Source organism: Trichoplax adhaerens, genomic scaffold (genome assembly GCF_000150275.1).
Source record: "Trichoplax adhaerens TRIADscaffold_22 genomic scaffold, whole genome shotgun sequence".
Lineage (NCBI taxonomy): Eukaryota > Metazoa > Placozoa > Uniplacotomia > Trichoplacea > Trichoplacidae > Trichoplax > Trichoplax adhaerens.
In genome coordinates, this window is record NW_002060963.1 from 649,037 (window position 1) to 665,213 (window position 16,177).

At 34.8% G+C, this 16,177-nt stretch overlaps 3 protein-coding genes across 3 annotated transcripts in view; all 3 read right to left on the reverse strand.

The window, feature by feature from the left end:
- Positions 1–5,109: 5,109 nt before the first annotated feature.
- On the reverse strand, positions 5,110–9,797 carry TRIADDRAFT_64334 (uncharacterized protein; the record flags this gene model as incomplete). The annotated part of the gene is made up of 14 exons (XM_002117228.1): positions 5,110–5,380; positions 5,504–5,585; positions 5,702–5,957; positions 6,047–6,137; positions 6,253–6,335; positions 6,455–6,522; positions 6,602–6,665; positions 6,835–6,917; positions 7,017–7,225; positions 7,582–7,777; positions 7,870–8,050; positions 8,179–8,423; positions 8,575–8,744; positions 9,784–9,797. The coding sequence occupies 14 exons, from the start codon at positions 9,795–9,797 to the stop codon at positions 5,110–5,112; spliced, it is 2,013 nt and encodes a 670-aa protein (XP_002117264.1).
- Positions 9,798–12,332: 2,535 nt separating this feature from the next.
- TRIADDRAFT_61267 (uncharacterized protein) lies at positions 12,333–13,165 on the reverse strand (the record flags this gene model as incomplete). The annotated part of the gene is made up of 3 exons (XM_002117229.1): positions 12,333–12,473; positions 12,673–12,739; positions 12,909–13,165. The coding sequence occupies 3 exons, from the start codon at positions 13,163–13,165 to the stop codon at positions 12,333–12,335; spliced, it is 465 nt and encodes a 154-aa protein (XP_002117265.1).
- Positions 13,166–15,724: 2,559 nt separating this feature from the next.
- Positions 15,725–16,177, reverse strand: part of TRIADDRAFT_61268 (uncharacterized protein) — a gene marked incomplete at both ends in the record, with an annotated part of 3,356 nt that continues 2,903 nt past the window's right edge. The window contains one exon of the mRNA XM_002117230.1: positions 15,725–15,787. Coding sequence (XP_002117266.1) covers positions 15,725–15,787 — 63 coding nt within the window. The remainder of the gene's footprint in view (positions 15,788–16,177) is intronic.

The window sequence follows — 16,177 nt, forward strand, 5'->3', positions numbered from 1 at the left end:
GGGTCTTTAGTTTAGTTAGTTTAAGTGGACCTTATGTATGATTTTGGAGAGAAAGTTCTGCAAGGAATGCAGACATTCAAATTTTTTTTGATTCTTTAGAGCTGTTAAGAATCGATTTCCTGACCATTTGCTGTAACTGTTAAGTGCCAAGAACGGAACTGTATAATTCTTCACAATTTACTGCTTACAATTTGTGAATATTAATGCCAGACACAACGTAATTAATTTTTTCTTTTGTTTTATTTTTAATGACAAATATAAGAAATATGAAATTCATTTGGTTATGCATAATTTGCCCTAAATTAATGTGTTGTATGAGAGCAGCGCAAGTAAACGGTAATAAAGTAAATTCAAAGGAAAGCAATTAGGTACCATATCGATTAACTAGTTCGAGGATAAAAATTATTGGTAACCACTCTCGACTAACGATGACGGCAAATAAATAGACTGGATGAATGAATTGTTTCTATCATCAATACTGAATAAGCAAGATTAAATTTTATGACCATTAAATTTATCCATTTTATAGAATACAACTGTAAAGGCATACACAAAAGTATAATGTTTGATTTAAAGCTTCTCTCTTCTATAATTCAGTTTGCAGCAGCTATAAACGCTAGCTATAGCAATATCACATAGGTTAAAAAGAATCTTTGCATTTGTATTACTCGCTATAACTATTGTACAACTAACATTGGTATCTCTTGATTTAGTTAGCAACAGCCATTCTTCAAGCCAAGGAATCAATTTTTACTGATTGAAGAATATTCCGCCCTATCATTGGTGCTAAAATCTATAGTAAGCCATTGAGACTATGATTAAGTTATTTTCATTATCAAAGATCGACATTATTTCAGCTTAATATTATCGATTACCTCGAAGGAAAATCAACTTAGAAGTAAAAGCATTGATATTTTAGACATCCAATTAATCATCTTGCGAGCGAAAACACTGTTACCACGTTGAAGTCTTCCAGCTAAATAAAAAAGCTCAAGCCTTTCGAACAGCCGATCCTTCGAAATCAATAGATTTAACCAAAAATCTTGCCGTTATTATTATTCAATAGAAGATTTAATCTATGCTATTGAATAATTTCGATTACATTTCTTCTTTAGCTGTATTTTAGAAGCAAGAATTTGAGCATTACTAGTTCCATCCTTGGAAATAGTCCATGTCATAGAATTAATCAGTTTTTACTAAGTATCTTAACACTATTTCTATTCAAATTTGAGAAACAATTAGATTCAATCAATAATTTCCTATATTCAATCGACGTAATACCTCTTCAGTCAGATTGATTTAAAATAATTTACTGGATTTTTTGTATCTTTTACTCAAGATTGCATATCAATTATTCAAGCCATATTAATAACCACAGAAAGAATTTTTTCATCTTTCATTAATTATCATCATCAATCTTTTACTATTGTATTATTTGTGTAGGCAAGCCTACTATCAAATAGACTACTCATAGCATCAAGGCAACTGTGATTATACGAGAGCATTAAGCCAGAGCAAGATTAAAGCAAGATCGAAAATCTCTTCTTCGCATCGAATTGAAACGAAAAAGATAGAGCTCTATTTATGTTTCTTCTTTGGCTCATGAATTTATCATACGACCTTCAACTATAAGCAAAATTCAGGAGCTGTTTTTCCATCAACAATTCAATAGTTGAGCAAATTAAAGTGGAAAAGGCCATTTTAATGACAAGATCCGTATTCATTAAAGCTTTATAACCATTCTTTCTCTCTCGAGAAAAATAATTATATTTATTCTCCGTTCGAAAAAGGATTTAGATCAATTGCCTAGCAGTCATATATCCAATTTTAGTTTGAAAAATCATTCAAGGCATTCAATTGGGTCTATATACGTATTAAATAAAGCCTTAAAGCCTTTAGAGACAATATTTCAATAGAGGAAACAACATACACTCCAGTATTACGAAGAATTTCATTAATAATTTAGCAGCTATTTATCTTTACTGACAAGGAGCGAATTGAACTAGTTAATTACATTTTAGCCGTTAATTGATCAATATTTCGAGAGAATTATTATTTCTTCAACGGGCGTCATTCGAATAAACTAATATAGCCTTTCCTACAATATTCCAGCCATCTAGAACTCTTACTACAGCTACAACATGAGTGACAATAATCAAGTATCAGCTAGCAATATAGTCTGGATTATTATTGGAGCTCTGACATTAATAACCAATAGTGTAATCTTAGCTTTCCTCCTATCTCAACGCTCACTACGGAGACCACCTTACATCGCGTTATATAGTCTGTTAATTAATGATATTGCCTTTGCAGTGGCCTACGTCCTGCCATACTATTCCAACAGACCTTTACAACTTGAAATCCCTAATTGGTGTATCCTCCTGCCGCGTATTGGTCAATCGTTATTTCTGAATATGGCTTTGCATATATGTTTCTTAGCTATGATACGTAGTATCCAAATTAATCGGCCATTTAGAGCGATTGAAATTGTTACAAGAAGGAACGTATTAAGTATCTGCACAATCCTATGGTTATGCTCACTATTGCTGGTATTTATATCAGCGATTAATGTTGATCGCCTACAAATAGAGCATAACCATACGCTAAACTGTAGCCAACAGTTTATCATCACCAACGATATTGAGCTAACGTATAGCTTAATAATCTTGACGATTTCCTTGTTTGTATTGCTGTTCTTGTGTGCAGTTTATTACCGAATATTAGCGGTGATAGATTATCATATGAAAAAAACTGCGCTTAGATCATCCATGACGGACATAACTATCAAAGATAGGATTAGTAAATTTATAAATAAGCGTAAAGCAGTGCGGCAGGCTCTTTGTGTTTTTAGTTTATACCTTATATTTTTGGGGCCTTTCTTAATCACATTAGGTCTGTCTTATATTAAGCCGTTATACAATGCGGTCATGACAGTTTATCCGAGTTTTCGTTTCTTGGCCTTTTGCTATCCTATAGTTTTACCTTTTATCTATATTGCATTTGATAATGAAATTCGCAATGCTATTTATAAGCGTGTCAGTCGAAAATCGGATAATCAAAATACTCCAACTACTGATCAGACTCTCAATGAGTGTAATTTAACCAATATTCTCTCTTATTAGCTTCTCTTTATATCCACTATTAGTCATACGTATCAAGGATAACCATATTATCCTATCTTCAATCATAACTACAATGGATGGTAGTATGAACCATTATTCATATTTCGTAACTGCATTAAACTAATGCTGAACTATTATAATATTTGCTAGACTGTTAACCGACAAACTGCTACACTATTCTATCACCTCTACCGGCGGTTTGATGTATGACTTAGTCAATACTAATTTTATATTTACTTATTCGATATTGTTAACTTATCGTACGATTTATTGTACACTATACTTACTTATCTATGCGGTGAAGAAGATATTAGTGATTACTCTCAGTATCATACAATCGTAAAATTCTTTGTAAATAACATCGATCAGTCTTTCGCTTCTGCAAAGACCAAAGTTGCTATATTAGCGAGTAACGACTGATGCGAAACTAAATTTCGGTTGTATGGAAATGTGGTAATAACATCAGAATGAGGATTTAGATGATTCTAATTATGTACGTATTACTGATACCTCGAATCTGAATATTACGAAATCTTTCATGAAATAATACTATACAAATTGACTATGTATACCTTCAATAAAATTTTTGCCTTATGCTGCATAAAGGGCTTTGTAGTGTACTATATTTAAATGCGAGGTATAATTTTGCAAACAACACTCGAAAGCAAAAGGTAAAATAGACGTTAATTAGGTTTTACGTAAAATAAATTTATTGTTTTAAATTGGAATGCATATTAAATCGATATGTTCTGGTTAATGGCACTACAGAATCAATCAAATTGTTGTAAAAATCTACAGATACGTTTTAGTTGGATAATTTATTATTTGAATAATTGTTCCGAGATCTATCATTCAGGAATTTACGAGTACACGTACCATAATATAGTTAATTCTGCTAAAATTGCAGGCCAGATTATCTAAAATTGTAAAATATGCGTATAATCAAAAGCAGTCGCAAATCTCCTAGTGTACAACTTAGGAAGTTATAAATTACAAATTCCATAATAAACTTAAGCTACTAACATTCGCCACTAAATGACTTATGATGATCATGATGCCTATCAACTCTGCAAACAAGCAAATCAATGACTGAACATATACAGGAAGCCACTACGAATAGTTAGTTTAATCTAATACTTTATTGTATAGCTGTAATCCAAGTTGCATATTGCCACGTAATTAATTAACTACCGATTACTTAACTATGATCCTGCTACTATGAATTTACTTCCCCAAAATCACAAATCCTCTCCAGTATAGACAACCTCACTCGACTTAAGCAAAACAGTAAAGTTGCAACCCTTCTGGTAACTATCGATTCCATTCTAGGCTTAAAATAAAACAGTTACCTGTGAATAGCACGCTTACTAGGTGTACTGAAATTCTAAAGTTAGACCGCATAAGTTGGAATTTAGCAATGAGTGAGGATCATTCCACTACGTTTAAATTCTTCGTATTTCGTAGGACTCATTATTTCATTAATAGCTAATACTGAAGACTTGTAGATGGTTACCAGATAATTTATTAAATAGTACCATATTAAATGAAAGCAAATTAAAAACAAGAATTAAAATTAATGAATTTAAGCTGAAACTGAAACAGTATCACTTAACCTATTCAATCAAGTGTAATACCGCTAATCACCAACACTTCAAAGCAACATTCGGATAAAGTAAAATATCACGCTAGGTATGAAGACATTATCAGATACGAACATAGTATAGGAGAGGACATGACAGACAACAAAAATATCTTAAGAAAGATACCTTGACTCAATTAAATCAGACCGCAATTAAAAAGATACTGAGAGCGAACTAACTTAGCTACTGCTACTATGGCTTTTACGGCCGGATAAACACATTTGTGACCAGCACTTGATTACGTACGTACAGGCGATAGAAATTCTCATCAAGCTAATTAAACCATACTAAAAGTTAACATCAGCGGTAATCATTAATGTTGAGCAACTACACAAATAACAAACACGTTAAGGAGTAAAGCTAAGAGATTTTGATGCAGCTTGAACGTGGAAGACAACAATCGCAACTTGTTGCTCTACTTCACCCCAATTACCATTAGTTTGAGCCATGAAAAATGAATCGGTAATACCGGGAAATTTAGCTCCTCCATAAGTATTGAACATACTTGGAGCGAAAAGGATGTGTTTCTTAAGAGGTCGGCCTGGTAATCCAGCTGGATTAATGAAAGTTTTGTCCAGTTGCATTAATCTATTATTGACGCGTCTCCTAAGCCAAGGTCTACAAAATATACGCAATGTTTACATTGTTTAAGCTGAACGTTTTACATTTTAAAAGTACTGAGAAATTAATTCGGTGAAATCAATACAGAAATCCATTATTGTATTTTACGTTTAAACTTACTGGTCTTCCCTTATCGTCTTAATAAAGTTAGAGAATGTATTAGCTGCAACGGTGAAATTATTGATTGCAGATCTCAAGTTATCTACATTTAAAGACACGCAAAAAAGTGATTTCTACGGTTATTAGATGGCAAAAACACCAAGTTGTATTTCGAAGCTAAATCACCATGGATATATAATGTCAATTATAAATTATTACCTAGCTTGATGTTACGTGCGTTTAAGTTGGCTTCGTACGCACTAGCTAACTGGTTAAAATAAAGTGTTAAGGTTTTAGCATATTCAGTCACACTCATACGAAGGATTGGATCGTCAGCTTGAGCTAAAGCCAAATTGCAACAAACTCGGGCTCCAGCTAAATGGTATTTAAAGTCAGGATCGATAGTCTTCTTTAGGTAATCGTAAGTATCATAAATAGTATGATAGGCTGGATAGGAAGAAACTGGGTAGTAACCCTGCATTTAAAGACGAAAAAGACAAGAAATAAAATTTTGATATAGCGAAGACAATATCTGAATGCAATGTGATTATAACTTCGACTTACGCTATCGAAGTCGTAGCTAAAATCTACAGATGACACTCCGATTCGTTGCATAAATGGTGCATAATCACTTCCAGCTCCCAAGCTTCCAACGCTTTAGCATAAAGAGAAGTAGTTAGTTTCCATTCCTCATTTGTATACAATACCAAGCTATAAAGACTAGATCAATGATAGCATCCGATGAAACTATGTTTATATTCAATACTTACTATGGTTGTGATTTATCAGCTGAAGGTTTACGTTGCAACCATGTATCATACAAAGATTTAGTTGGATCATCTGGATCAGGAGTCTATTTTGGCAGCAGAAGTTGAATATGGCGGGATGGTCAACATACATTTAACAATAACATACGCTCTACTTGAATATATTAATGTTATCTTGGCAACTATATCAATACTTATACAGTACCATTTTAGCAGCATCATAAAGAACTTGTTTCATAATTGGACTTGCTGCGGCATACAAAGTGAAATTACCTATAATACAACAAAACAGGTTATAAAGATTGCAGGCCTTTCTATCGAAAATCCTTTATTCTATTCCTAGTCACTTTACCTTGAGCAGCTATGTCAGTGTTGGCGTACGATACAGCATTTCGTACCAATAGTTTTTCATTCTCCTGTTTAATATAATAAGTGGATAATTTTTATAAACCGTTAATAATAATAAGCATACTTAAGAAAGTTTTTAGCATGTATTAGAACCGCAGCAATACATTCTTTCTACAGCGATGGCTATTATTGGTTTTTTTTTAACGTTATATAACTATATGATATTATCTAATTCACCTCGACCCATTCCGTAGAACCAATCAAACCGTATTCCTCAGCACCCCAGCTGCAGAATTTCATTGTCCTTCTAGGGCGCCATCCTGATCATTTACGCAAGAAGATAACAGAAGTTATGTAAGTATTTAGCCTTGGAAGAAATTTTAATTTATACAATGAAATAACGCATCACTAATACCGACCTGTCTTCTGCATGACGGTGGTGATAGCACGTGAAATTTCTAGCATGTTTGAGCCACCACTTGAAGCGTCAACAGCACCAAATATCCAGCTATCACGGTGGTTACCAACAAGTACATAGTGATCAGGATCGAATCTTCCGTTGATAGTACCAATAACATTGTAAGCATCCAAGGCTTCAATTTTGTTGTGAACCTCTAAATGCGCTTTCCTTTTGTGATCAAGTAGAAAGAAAAATTACTTTAATAAATGTTCAGCATGTTCTTTTGCTACAAAAAAAAGCTAAAAAAACTAACACTAACGCTAACCCTAACTATTCTAGTGATATCACTGTTTGTAAGGTAAGCCTTCTGGTACGTGTTAGAGTTAGCAAGAAACATACTAGTACTGTACAACATGGCGATGGATATTCAACCGCCAATAGATCGTCCAATAAATTACAGCACGTATTACCAGAAACTTTTAAAAGAATTTCTCTTAAAAGTATCTGGTATAGTAACACTATGAAGCGTATCAAATCTTGAGCATGTTTCTTGGAATGTAAAAAAGCGACATAAAGACACATACCATCCAGATCTAGAACCAGTAAATGCTCCTCCAAATTTGTACGTGGTATTGGCGAGTTGTCCTCTCCATTCCGCTGGAACTTCATTTCCACTCATAGCTTGTAACAAAGGTGCGGCATCGGAGGCACTCAATGGTTGGACAGGGATATTTGGTAGAACGTTGGTAAGATTTTCAATAGGATATCGGTATGCACTATCTGCAATCAGTTAAGAAGTTAGAAAGGAATTCTCGATCGTTCGAATATCTCAACTAAAACCACTGCTAAATCTAGCATTGTTAGGTCTTTACCAATAGAAGGATAGCCAGGTGTCTGTGGATCACCATCACCCAAGAACAAAGTGCCTCGTTGTACGCCAGTTTCTGGTAGAAACCATCCATCAGGATATTTCTTATAACCAGGTGGGGCATAATCAGCGGGATCAGAGTATAAAATCAATCCTTTGCAGTTGAATCTTTCCGCAATCCTAGCCTACCATTGGGTATAGACACATAGCAGAGCTGAATTACTATACAATCATCCGGTAAGAACAACTATTCTATGATCCGTGAGGAATTTTTAGAAATCAATGTCGTCGTAATCTTATATGAAAAATTTACCTTATCTCCTCTGAAGATCTTGCCGTAACGGGCGATAGCAATTCTGTTTTTACATGTCAATTTAAAATCATTTTCTAGTTTAACAAAATCTTCTTGGCGGGCATAGTTGACGTAGATCAATTCTCCATCAACGGTTGCTTCTTTAGCATAAGCGTTAAATGGTAAAACGATATTTGGATCGTTTTCATCTGGATGCAGAACTTTCTCTTTGATCGTAGCTTGATATTGGAATATATTGGAGCTATCTATGTACGTGCAAAATTAAGGTTGGAGATGTTTTAATTGATTTATATATATATATATATATATATATATATACGTATATATTAAAATAATCGGGGAATATAGTAGAATCTGCTCTTTATCAATTAATTTTCTTCTATCGTCGATTGTTACCTTTCAATCCAACTTTGGTTAATACATCCGTTCGAGGCCTTGAAAGAAGAACTTTGTATTTGACAAGTTCAACTTTATCAAGTCCGTAAGATTCCCATTGGTTTTTAAAGTAATTAGCAAGCTCTAATTGGCGAGGACTTGCAGCGATATGGGGTTTAGCTGACAGAAACCTGATTGAATAAAGTACAATTTAGTTACTTTATGAACTTCAACATTGAGATATGATTATAATTAAGATTGTAACGCCTACTATATATAATTATAACATGATAGTTAGCAGGAGTGAAATTCTTACTAGAAGAAATTCAACTACAGTAACTAAGCGGCATTAATGCATGAATTAACAACATAGTGTACCATAAACTTAGGCAACTTTACTCTTGAGCATGTATATTTTAACTTAACTTCATGGTACAATCATGAAAACTACATAATGATGAAAATACGATCGGAAATTTATGATGATAAACGACTTGAAAGTGTTCTTTTAGTTGTTTATAATGCCATTCTGATCATTTAGGATTTCAAGTGCGACTGCAGAGACTTTTCCTTCTGTCACACAAGTCTCAGAAGTTACTGTGGTAACTGTAAATAGTTTCCACTAAATTAGATTGTCAAGGATCAACAAACGATGTTGAATAAATAATTATAATTATTTAATTATTAGCATCAATTCATTAAACATGCCATGATTTGCACCAATCCAGGTTAAGTTTCTTTATTTATATCATTGTACTGGTATTATTCTGATATTAACGTTTACGTCGTTGGAAGTAAATAACTTTATGTAAAATAATGGATAAAAGTGATCTCCTATCTTCTTATCCCTTGCAATACTCAATACTGTAATAAGGACTCTTCCGAGTAAAAGAGAGCAAGCAGACTTAAAATGCTATGACATACGTTATCAGGAATATTGAATAATTGAAAAGATTAGTTTGAAAGTAGTGCGCTCCTGTTGGACGTACTTCCTTCAGGAATTGTCAGCGTGTGACTGCAGTTTTTTTATTATTTTCTAAAAACGCCATGTCGGAAGTTATCAGAAATGGGCAGGAGTAATTACTGTAGATTATAATAGTCACTTACTCCTGTCTACTTCCATCAGGCTAAGACACCATGCAAGACATTATCAGAAAGCGAAGTGATAAAAGAGCTAAATACGGTAGTTAGCGAATTGCGTTATACTTTCTTCAGGCATTGAAAACCTACTGTTTTAACGCCATGACAGACGTTATGGGGAATGCAGCGTGATTACGTGAAGTTGAAAACTAGAGATCAGTTTTAACTCGTTTTAACCGTACAGGGGGTCATGCATAACATGTTTTAGTGCTAAACTCATTAGAGTAGAACACCCCTGTAATTTCCTCCAGGCATCGAAAACATGTGACTGCACTTCATTTTATAATAGAGTATGATGTAACCGGTAATTCTTTTCTTGTTGAAGTCTCCAGGCAATTTACTCCAATACTGCGATGGTTTAAAAAAGAATAACTCATATTGACAAAGATGCTGTTGACTGCCGTACAACTACATTACTTAATCTACTGTGTCAATAGAGAATGGTTAGTACATTATGATCTGAATGACTAAGTCATTATGCTGCCACATCTAAGCAAAAGTACTGTACAGTGTAGGTAGTGAATTCATTAGGCGCTAGTTGAAGAACTCCAAATCTTCAAGCTTGACATTGATATATACTACGTATAATAACGGACAGTCTACTCGTGTAATGTAATATATTCAACGAGTTCATTAGTTCAAGGTTCACATTTATACCCAGAATCAACAATACTGGTAGTAGTCCAAAACATGCTTGTTTTGTCCATTTTGTAAATGATCAATAAATCACTAGCGTATTTAAGCCGTCTACTGACTGGTCGGAGTATTGGGTGCATTCTAAAATTATCATGTTTACACAGACACCTATGGCTAGTGGCACAACTACCAGGGACACTTTTAAAAAAAAAAATAAACCAATTTTGCCGAGATTCTTGCTAATACACGCCATACGAGAGCACCATCAACTTTCAAACCATGTCCTTATTAGCGTGGATAGCACCCTAGTACTGTAATCAAGCTGGCCATTGACGCATTGTTTACGTAGCTATTTAAGACAAATTTGACACGCCATCTTCATGGCTTGTGTGTACATAAAGTTTGCATATGAATATTTCATAATTTACACAGGATAGAAAGTACAAAGTACTTCTGTATATTGTGGCATGCCGACATAGCATCATTTCACCAGACTATAGCCATTGTTCATAGTGGCTATTGTACAATATCTTTTTGATTTTCTCTTTTCGATGTCGATTATAATAGCAACAGTAACATTTCCCATCGTTTCGGCCTGGACTGATGGTCAATACTATAAGGCGTTGCATGGCTACAATGGAGGCAACATGACAATACAAATACTGCGTATCTACTTTTGTAATCGAATGTCTGGATTGTTGAATGTCACTAGCAATCATGAGAGGAAAAATTGGATGGGAAGGCTTTTCCTTCTGTTTTATAGTATGAGTTTAGTTCTACATCGCTAGAAAGAAATCTAGTGGTCCATCCTTGAGTACAGGTGGACCAAAACATTGGACAGAACAACAATAACGTTGGCATAGAAATAACCCACTGGACACAACAATTAAATAAAACATGTTTTTTTTTTTTCAGTACTTGCTACATAAAAAGTGGCATCTTCCTTTCCCAGTCACGGATATTTTTATCCAATTTTAGTAGTTGTATTGGCAATTTACTTTGCGACCCTGCCCATATCATGCTGGGTCTTTGCATTTTTGAATCCAACCTAGCGAGAAATAGCTGCATCTAATGTCATCATGTAGATGGCTGATGTACTGTACGTACTGCATTTTATGTAAACAATCTATCCGTGGATATCGTTTTCGTGACGCACTGGACCAGTTTACCTTTCGGGTGGATATTAGGCAATGGACATCAAACTTTGCGCCCAAGAAATATACTGTACTGGACTATGCCTTTTTTTGTGTGTGGGTGCTTTTCGTCCCGTATGTGTTGTAGCGGAGTGGGGATACAAAATACCTGTGGTACTTTATAATGTTCACATAACTTTGTTGATTTGTACGTTTACTCAGTCAAGAAAAATGAAGTACTTTACAAGTAAACATTTTCGCAACAACAGTTAAAAGGCTAGTTGAATAACCACAGCCGTTATGGACGAAACGATAAAAATGATAAGATATACCCTAAAGGTGATGATTCAAAAAATACAGATAGCTACGCCAGCCAACTGGTGATGAATATTGTAGTACCAATTCGCGGCTTCTTTTTTTAATTGCATGCAATTTAACAACACCGATTTAGAATGTTCATAGTGAGGCAAGAAAAAAATAGACACTGGCAGAGAAATATGAAATACAGCAATGTAAGAAATTCAAGGATAGATTATGTGACGCGTAAATCATTACTGCAAATAGCGATTGGATAAAATCTTATATAAAGCTTTTAAAGTACTCGACTGGCTACGAACTGTCCAGTTTTAAAAATGTTGCGCGATTTGAGTCAAGAATGATGGCAAAGCACAGCTACCTAATTAATGCGTGATCACTTCAAACATTGACTCATACAGAACTAAGCAATTTTATTAGTATTATCATTTTAAATAGCAGTAATGAACTGTAAAGTGACCGAGTTGAATCACATCGCAAAGCAAAACAACTATGCTTTCCTGCCTCCGCAACTCGCTGCAAATCTGATGATATCTTCTGATTGATTAGAAAAGCCTATTGCATATTATTTTTGCTCTGTAACGTTTGGATGGTATGCACAGCAGCATGCATTAAGCATATTGGTCCCGCTGAAGCAGAGGCGGCTAGCAACGTCGCTCCCCCACCCGATTGTGTAAGCAAGCGTGCATTCTCAATCTGTCCAATTTTATACCCGCCGAGTTCAAGCTGCAATTTTACAGCTGAGACTAGTAGTATTGACTTGACTTCATATTGTAAGTATGCATTCAGAATGGCATTATTGTTGTTTTTTTCCAATTTAGCTAAGACACAATTTGTACAAGTTATTCTTATTTATCTATTGCAAAGCTCCGCATTTTTGATCAAGTTAACTTACTCTATTACAATACGAGTGTATACTTTCTAGCACAAAGGCAATAAAAATGTGAATAAGCCTGATGATTCTAATTCATGCATTATTGATCAATTAATTGATAGAAGAAAAAAAAAATAGCCCAACTCAATTGTCATGCAGCCATGATTGCATCGACTGGAAGACGTTGCAAACTATCAGGGTGTTTTTACAGTGATGGAGGATAGTTGAATATTCATTGTCGCTTGGTTTTTACTTACTTGATATGCTTGTCGATGTTTGCCGTTTTCATCTCATCAATAACTTGTTTGTGCATTTCATCCAAATTGGTAACAGGAGCATTGGTCGGAGCAGCAGTGGACATTGCGGTGCCACCAGTGTTATGAGGTGTTTGTCCTCTACCGATAGCCCATCCAATTAAGCCACCAACAACACCAACCACGACAACAAGTATAACTAAGATGATTCGTCTGGTGGTGAAGATACTACCATTAGGTGAGCGCAGTTTTGGTTCCATTTTGCTTTTCAGATCTGCTGATACCAAGAATTTTCGGCACTTTACACGATCTCCAGCCAACCGGATCAATGCACTTGCAATCGATCTTGGCAAACTACGTTAACCTGCAATCCCAACAAGCTTTATAAACTGTTGTTGCGCGATCGATACTACAGTACACTCCAGCACCTGTAGCACATTGCACTGTATGTTACTGTAGTGTACTCTATCTGTGCTACAGTGTACAGTACGTCAATAGCTAATGATGGTACTGTACGTACGTGATGATTTGTGGTTAGCGATCGGTCAACTGGAACTGATTGGCACTTAATGTTTTTTTGGGGGCGATTTTACTGCATTATTTATTGAGTTATGTTGTTTCTTTTAAATTTCTTATACAAACCATCCATGATTGGTACCAGTCGCTGAAATGATGGTACTGTGCAGGATGCACTGTACCGTCCGTACGTACGTGATTATTTGTTATTAGCGATTCGTCGATCGGTCTACTGAAACTGATTGGCACTTGATGTTTTTTTGGGCGATTTTACTGCATTATTTATTGAGTTATGTTGTTTCTTTTAAATTTCTTATACAAACCATCCATGATTGGTACCAGTCGCTGAAATGATGGTACTGTACAGTATGTACTGTAAGTACGTGATTATTTGTTATTAGCGATTCCGTCGATCGGTCTACTGGAACTGATTGGCACTTGATGTTTTTATGGGGGGGATTTGACTGCATTATTGAGTTATTTTGTTTCTTTCAAATTTCTTGTACAAACCATCCATGGTTGGTACGAGTAAAACAGTACAGCACGTGTGATCTGTAAAGTGTATGGCGTAGTCTAGACCCCGCTAATGTATGAAAAGTGCTTCACTTTTCACTTGGCACTTGATGTTTTGGGGGGGGGGATTTTACTGCATTATTGAGTTATGTTGTTTCTTTCAAATTTCTTATACAAACCATCCATGATTGGTACCAGTCGCTGAAATGATGGTACTGTACAGGATGTACTGTAAGTACGTGATTATTTGTTATTAGCGATTCCGTCGATCGGTCTACTGGAACTGATTGGCACTTGATGTTTTTGGGGGGATTTTACTGCATTATTGAGTTTCTTAAACAAACCATCAATCATTGGTACGAGTAGAACAGTACAGCACGTGTGATTTGTTAAGTGTATGGCGTAGTCTAGACTCCGCTACTGTATGAAAAGTGCTTCACTTTTGATACAACTGGCGGGTCTTGGGTACACTTACTCCTTGACTCATTAGGCATTACAGTATTGTAGTTGGGGCTTTGCGATCATGCAAAATGATCAACTTCAGATGTCTCCAGATCGGGATATAAAAAAGTACTAATGAAGACCCCCCGGTCTACAGTTACAGCTGTCACCATGACTATAGCGTAGAAATAGTTTTTTAAAGGGATCAGTTTATTTATATTTTTTAGGGAGGTGGATTTTCCACTGTCGAAATAAGTGATGTCGTGTAGTGAAAGTATGATCTTAAATATACAATGCATACAACATCAGTAAATATGTTATGTTTACTTTGAACATGATGTCATACCGTAGAAATGTCAAGCCATCGCCTTGAAAATACAACCTTTTCTAAGATGACCTTGCACAGTAAACGCGACATCGCTGCCATGAAATTTTTCATGAAATAATTAGCCGATCCATTTGCAAATCAATCATTACTATACTGTATACTTATAATAAGTATTACCTCAGTACCAATAGTAAGTGCAAGCGCGCTGTTTCACTTCTTACTATCATTCATATTTTTAAAGTATGCAATTACTGTATTTACAATTAAAGGCTCTACGGTAGCGCCTAAAAATACGTGCCTAGAATACGTACTGCTTACCGCAACAGAAATTTGACTCCAATTGGAGTCTACAAATTAATGATTGTCTTCATCTCCCAATGGATAGGAGGAAAAAACCATCGCCGCAACTGATACTTTGTATGCGTACTGTGTACATATACTGAGTGCTCAGAGTAATTAGGCGTATACTAGCAATTGTAGTAGGTGATCATCATCAGAAAGGATAAAATCAATATTTAAGCACTTTAAAAAAAGGTTTGACGCTAATAAATTGAGTTGGTCCCTTACTAAATGCAGGAATACGTTTTAAGATTTAAAGTTGAAAAAGTAACGAATTTACAACGTCTAGCAGTGTAATTAATTTCATAATTTAAACTAACTAATTCTATTATGCACTGTAATAAGTGTAAACATTACTCTACTTAGGGTACTACCTAAATTAAAAGTACATAACAGACTCTTGTGACATGCTCATTTCTTGACATAAATGGGATCTAAATTTTTTAATGACATACACGTATACTGCATACATACAGTACTTACAGTCTAAAGATTAGAGATTAAATAAGAAGCTGGAATAATGCATTCTGTAAGTGAATAAATAAAAAAATCTTGAATTTCAATGTAAACTGAATTACTGTATTTTTATTACTCTGCAGTTGGTCAACATTTTATGGACATTCTTTCTACCCATTTCTTACTAAACGAGTACAAAGGTTTATATTACCGAAATTACTACTAGTCAACACGAAAACTTTAATTTACCCAAAGAACTTCTATCTCTTACAATGAATGAGACATGGATCTACATCAGAATCATCATAGACTTAAGCGAGTGCTAGCAGCTCAATCTGACTAATTACTCAAGATCATCAAGGAGCTATAGCGAGAAACATCAGGAGTAAACAATACGTAACTTTTTCGAAAACGCTACGACAGTTCGCTACAGTTATACAAGTAATTTATTTAATTAATCCCTTGTCAAACGGTATCAATCTCGCTACGTACAGATGATAAATTGAAAAGACTAAAATGATACTAACAACATCATTTGATAATTTTACTACTACACCAACTTGTCTTCAGCGTATATTACAAAAATAAGAAAAGCGCTATCAATATTATCAACTATATGCGACCACATAAATTCAATTAAAAATCTAAGTATACATATAAAAGAAAATAGCTCACGCAG